Source organism: Dipodomys ordii, unplaced genomic scaffold (assembly GCF_000151885.1).
Source record: "Dipodomys ordii isolate 6190 unplaced genomic scaffold, Dord_2.0 Scaffold10, whole genome shotgun sequence".
Taxonomy (NCBI): Eukaryota; Metazoa; Chordata; class Mammalia; order Rodentia; family Heteromyidae; genus Dipodomys; species Dipodomys ordii.
In genome coordinates, this window is record NW_012267226.1 from 24243970 (window position 1) to 24250371 (window position 6402).

At 52.5% G+C, this 6402-nt stretch overlaps 1 protein-coding gene across 1 annotated transcript in view; it reads left to right on the forward strand.

Annotated features, from left to right (window-relative positions):
* The window catches only part of Pgr (progesterone receptor), a 98158-nt gene that overhangs the window by 70236 nt on the left and 21520 nt on the right, over positions 1-6402 (forward strand). Inside the window, exon 4 of the mRNA XM_013009534.1 lies at positions 5756-5872. Within this exon, the coding sequence (XP_012864988.1) occupies positions 5756-5872 (117 nt within the window). The remainder of the gene's footprint in view (positions 1-5755; positions 5873-6402) is intronic.

Here is a 6402-nt window from a genome sequence, read left to right on the forward strand (position 1 = left end):
TCACGTGGTACACGCTGTGGTCAGGCGCAGGTTGTCTGTAAGGTCATGTGGTACACGCTGTGGTCAGGCGCAGGTTGTCTGTAAGGTCACGTGGTTCACGCTGTGGTCAGGCGCAGATTGTAAGGTCACGTGGTTCACGCTGTGGTCAGGCACAGGTTGCAAGGTCACGTGGTTCACGCTGAGGTCAGGCGCAGGTTGTAAGGTCACGTGATTCACGCTGTGGTCAGGCACAGGTTGTCTGTAAGGTCACATGGTTCACACTGTGGTCAGGCGCAGGTTGTCTGTAAGGTCATGTGATACATGGTTCACACTGTGGTCAGGCGCAGGTTGTCTGTAAGGTCATGTGATACACGCTGTGGTCAGGCGCAGGTTGTAAGGTCACGTGGTACACGCTGTGGTCAGGCGCAGGTTGTCTGTAAGGTCATGTGGTACACGCTGTGGTCAGGCGCAGGTTGTCTGTAAGGTCATGTGGTTCACGCTGTGGTCAGGTGCAGGTTGTAAGGTCACGTGGTTCACGCTGTGGTCAGGGGCAGGTTGTAAGGTCATGTGGTTCACGCTGTGGTCAGGCGCAGGTTGTAAGGTCACGTGGTACATGCTGTGGTTGGGCACAGGTTGTCTGTAAGGTCACGTGGTTCACACTGTGGTCAGGCACACGTTGTCTGTAAGGTCACATGGTAGGCAGTGTGGGTGGGTGCAGGTTTTCGGTAAGGTCATGTGGTACACACTGTGGTCAGGCTCAGGTTGTCTGTAAGGTCACGTGGTTCATGCTGTGGTCAGCCCCTGGTTGTTGTAAGGTCACATGCTGGGGTCAGGTACAGGTTTTCTATAAGGTCACATGGTTTGTTGTAAAGTCACATGGTAGGCGCTGGTGTCATGCACACATTTCTGTCCACCCAGGGATCCTCTTTTGCAGGTCCCTGACTATAATAATGGTGGGTAAAAAAAAATCCATGTATCCAGCTTACTGCTCTTTCTACCATCAAATAACACATACCACATGCAGAACACGTTGGTAGGCAACAATACACAACTGGAAAACTGCTGGAGATGCAGTAAATAACCGCTGGGAAGTGTGAAGGGGCAGTTGCCGGTGTGTTGGTTTGCACGGCATGAAGTACTGCTGGGGCCGTCGGTGAGACGCAGGCTGCGGCGCCGTGCGGCTCCGGTGTTGAAGCTCTGGCTTGGAAGTCCATCTGGTGGCAGTGGTTCCACACCACGCGTGAGCATCAGTGAGCATCCTGGACCTCCTGGGCACCGTCTCTCGCTTGCTCCCACTCTGCACGCCCACCTGGAGCCTGGCACCGGCTAAGCCTCCTGGGGTTCCCCACTTTCTCTGATCAGCTTCTTGCCCACCCCTCTCTGCTTGTGAGCTAGGAGCTAGCGGGGGGGGGCGCTGGGAAGAGAATTATATTTTAAGTGAGCTAACATTATCATTAGATGCTTTGTGGCTGAGCTTTGATGGTTGCTGGGTTGTGTTTGAATCATGAAAATATAAAAAACACTTTTCAATGAGTCAATAAAATTAAGATGTATAGAAAAGACATATTCTTGAAGGCACCTGTTTCCTGTGCTATAAAAAAATTGTTCCTCTGTCCTCTTTCTCTCTCCCTCCCTCCCCACCCCCTCTCTTCTGTACTGAAGTCTGAAATCAAGGTCTCTCACTTGCGAGGTAAGTGCTCTGCCTCTTGAACCACACACCTGTTCTGCTTTAGCTTAGAATCTGACTGAGCCTCTGATCCTACACCTCCAAGCCCTCTAAGTAACTGGAATTTGCAGGCATACGCAACCGTACCCAGCTTATTTACTGATGTGAGATCTTGCTAACTTTTTTTGTCTGGCCTGTCTTTAAACTAGGACCCATGAGCCACTGCACTTGGCTGGACGGTGGCAGTCTCTTTGATCACACGCCGTTGTTGCTGGTTTTCTCTGCCTAGTACTTGCAAGGAGTCTTTAGATATAAAGATGGGCTGTGGTTTTATTTTGCAGAAGGACATGTTTTCTGAATCGCCTCTTCTCTGATGACAAGTGTCTCAATAGTATAGGGCTTAGAAGACATTCAGCAGACAGGATGCCATCTCTTCAAGTTAAACAGAAAGCCATCTTTGTTATGTACAGAATATTTTAAAACAAGTGTTGGAGTAATGATTCTATTGTTATAAAAGTATTATGAGAGGTCAGAGTCTCACAGCTATGTACTTAAACACTTGCAAGCAGGGTTTTTTGAATTGTTCATCTTTCCAGGAATTTCACCAGTGAGGTTCAGAGCATGTTTTGTAACAATTTTTATGAAGTGCTCACACCATGCTGGATGGCTCCCACGAAGCCTAAAGAGATGAACTTGCGTGAGCTGCCAGGCACAGGTTGCTGTAAGGTCCTGTGGTATCTTGCCTATTTGCTAGTGTCCCTCGGTACTAAGTATTTGCCAAACAAAAGACCCTCATTGTATCAGGGGAAGTAGAAGTTTGCTAGGTGAATTTCTGAGGGTGGGGAGAGGCATCATTGTGATAGAAAAGGATTCTCATGACAAAGGCGTCGGTGCCAGTCTGTCCACTCCTTCCACATGGTGTCCTGTGGGGGGAGGGAAGCAGGCGGGCTTCACTTCCTCTCTTCTCCACCTTCCAACATGTTCTGCCCTCATTTCAGCTGATGAGCCTGCTTTCCAATTGTGTGTGTGTGTGTGTGTGTGTGTGAGACTTGAACTCAGGGCCTAGGGGCTCCCTGAGCTTTTCCACTCAAGACTAGAGCTTTACCACTTGAGCCACAGCTCCACTTCTGCTTTTTTGGTGATTAATTGGAGAGAAGCGTCTCCCAGACGTTCCCGCCTGGGTTGGCTTCCGTGCTCAGATCTCAGCCTCTTGAGTAGCGAGGGTTACAGATGGGAGCCAGTGGCGCCCCGCACTTGCCAGCTGGGAGCCAGCTTCACGAGCAATCAGCCCGAGTGGCGTGTTCTCAAGCTCCACCGGTGCCAGGCAGAGCCGGGCAGGCCACGCCCCCCACGCCAGCGCTCCTGGCGGGGCACCGGACGCAGGCCCCCCCTGCCTTGCAGCGGCCACGCCTGCTTCCCCTCTGCCTCCCGCCCTCTCCTGCCCTCTCCTCTTCACACATTCTGCTGTTTGTCCATCTTTAACTAAGACACAACCCAGATCTTCCTGCTGAATTCCTGTCTGTTTTTTCTTTCCCAGCACAGCTCTTTTGAGTCTTCTCCATTTCTTTCTCAATCGTAATTCGAATTCCAGTTCTGACTCTGTCTTGCTCGCGCCTCCTCCTGACGGGTGATTTTCAGGCCCAGGTGTTGGACCCACTGGTGCTTTTCAGTCTGACAGGTGTGCCTATCAGATAATAGAGCCGAGCCGCAATAATGGCGTTAGCATCCGTATCAGATCCCTCTCGATTCCCACTCGATGCGAGGCATGCAGCTCCGGTTGGAGAGCTTCCCTCACAGCGAGGGAAGGGGCGGGCCACGGGAATGATGAGCTCTGCCCTTACTTTTACTGGGACCAGTTACTGGGGTCGCTTTCCCTGATTTAGCTCATGTGTCCAGCACAGCAGGCTCATAGGAAGCCGATCTTTGTCTCTGCATTGCAGGTGGGATGCTGATGAGATCATTTTCTCATGATGTAGGGACTGGTGGATGCTGCCTTGGTGCCAGGTGTATACGGTATGAATACTTTGTTGGGTGTATATGGTGTGACTACTTTGCCTGTTGTGTACAGTGTGAATACTTTGTTGGGTGTATATGGTGTGACTACTTTGCCTGTTGTGTACAGTGTGAGTACTTTGCTGGGTGTATCTGGTGTGAATACTTTGTCAGGTGTATATGGTGTGAATACTTTGCTGGGTGTATCTGATGTGAATTCTTTGTCAGGTTATGGTGTGAGTACTTCGACAGGTGTATACAGTATGAATACTTTGTTGGGTGTATTCGGTGTGAATACTTGGTGTTTGATAACATGTAGGATGAACACAGAGCAGCTCACTAATCCATTTATAGTGCTTCTAAAAAATAAACTAAAACAAAATCAAACCCAGTGAGAATACTCATTCCTTACAGACAATAAATGTCAGGCAGGGGCCAGGTGTGGCAGCTCACACTTACAATCCCGGCTTCTGGGAAGGCAGAGATCAGGATCACAGTTTGAGGCCAGCCTGGGAAAAACATTAGAAGACACCACCAGCTTAACCTTAGGGTAGATCAGATTGTTTTTGAGATGACCATTCTCTGAAACTTTGATTTCTTTATATGTATATAATTTAAAAAACAGCAGACCCATTAGGTGTTAACTTCCCGAACCAAATAACAGCGTTAGAAGAATAGTAACCTCCAGAGAAGTTGCGATCGCCGCTGCCCGCAATTATTAACGCAATGGTCCTGCACAGGCTCTGAATCTCTGACAAGATACATGTTGAAGTCTTCCTGGTTATTCTAAAAGAAAGATAACATGTGCTCCCCTTGTCAGCAAAAAGGGGAAATGCCTTGTGTCACGGTCTTGGGGTCGCTCTGGCAGAGGCCTCTGGCTCTCCTGTTTGCACCCCTGCCCCCTCCCGTGCCCCCCACATGCAGGCCGGGCAGCAGAGGCTGCGCACCCCCACGGAGGGATGTGTGTCGTAAAGCCCAGGCCTGCCTGCGTTCCTGTGGACTGCACAGCGCTTGTCAGCTCATCAGGACAGCAAAGGAGGCCGTTTTAACTTTTATTACCCATCCTGATTTTTATCAGCTCTAAAACTTTCTTTTTATAGTGCTGTCCCAACTCTCTGAGTCAGTTGTGTAACCCGAAAATACAATTTATGACACAAGCCTAAAACGCTTAACGAGTTACCTCTAATGATCAATTTTTGACTTGGCGGGTGTGTGCTGTGCAGTCTCCGGCATCCTGCCTTCCGCTGCGCCGCGCCACCTGCACTCCTGCCGGTCGGACACTCCCTGGGCTCCGTCCCTGAAGTTTCTCCCGTGTCCCCTCTCCGCCCAGCCTCGGTCCACTTCCTGTGGCTGACCACAGGGTTCCCTGGGCTGGGTGAATGACAGAGGAGAGAGGTGTGGGGGCTCCGTCCTGGGGCCGCTCCAGTGGTGGGCTGGTGGGGCGAGCCCGACCGGCTGGGCTTTGATCACAGGCCCACTCGCGAGGCCCCCACAGCCCCACCATGCCATCGCCCAGTCACATGGAACCTCCCCCGGAGGCAGAGCCATCCTCGGCCGCTCCCGGTCCAGGGCCCGCCCCAGCCCGTGGACACACGGATGCTTTCCACACCCAAGCAGCCCAAGCTCCAGTCCTACATTTCCTCCCCAGTCCTTGATCCATCGTGTTTCTCCAGGAACTAACCACCCCCGCCCCCCAGCAGCCCCTGCATTCTGCTTGCACAACGATGCTTCTCCTTGGTGGGTCTTGAGGCCTGACTCTGCCTGTCGGCGATGGCCATGGTGGAGAATGGACTGGGCTCCAGGCTCCCCTCGTGGGCCGGGTCTCCCTTCGAGGCTGTGATGTCACCCAGAACCCCCCCCCCCCACTGGAACCTTCCATGCTGAGCTTCTAAGCTCCTTAGTCTTTTAGATGGACACACACTGTGTTTTGTTTGGTTGCACACTTAGTCGCACGTTTAAATGGCGTAGTACTGACTGCCTCCCTCTGGCCTCGAGGCCTGGGTGAGGGGCGGGCGGTCTGGCCGGTGGGGTCACCAGCTCCCCGAGTGCGTCCACCCACTGTCCACTCACCTGCGCTGCAAAGGCCGTGAATAATTCTGACTTTCTGTCTGCTTTCAGGGCAACATAACTACTTATGTGCCGGGCGAAATGACTGCATTGTGGATAAGATCCGCAGGAAGAACTGCCCGGCCTGCCGCCTTAGAAAGTGCTGCCAGGCCGGCATGGTGCTGGGAGGTGAGCGCCCGCCCGTCCCTCCCCGCGGGCTCTGGGACCCGGAACCCCCAGGGCCCGAAAGTCCCCGTCGTCTTACCTGCCCCCTCGTTTCCCGGTGCTTTGGCTTGGTTTTGCTTTTCTGTCTTGGTGACTGGTAGGTGAATGACGCCATCCATGGGATATCACATCAGGTTTACAGACATCCAGCTGAGGCTGGCGAAGAGGAGACGCGGTGACCGCCTGCCACATGACCGTAGGATGCCAGAGCCAGTGGCAAGGGAGGAAAGGAAAGCACTTGTGGGAGCGTTGGCAAAGGCTTCGAGAGGAGCTCTCAAGGGTAGACAGACGGACTACAGGTGGACAGACAAAGTCTGTGTGTGAGAAAGCACAGCACCCTGTGGTTTTTCTAGAAAGTCAGTCAGCAGGAACCATAAGGAAGGGAGCGCCAAAGGCAGCCTGGGCCATGCAGCTTCTGGGGTTCTGCAGCTTCTGGGCCATGCAGCTTCTGGGGTTCTGCAGCTTCTGGGCCATGCAGCTTCTGGGGTTCTGCA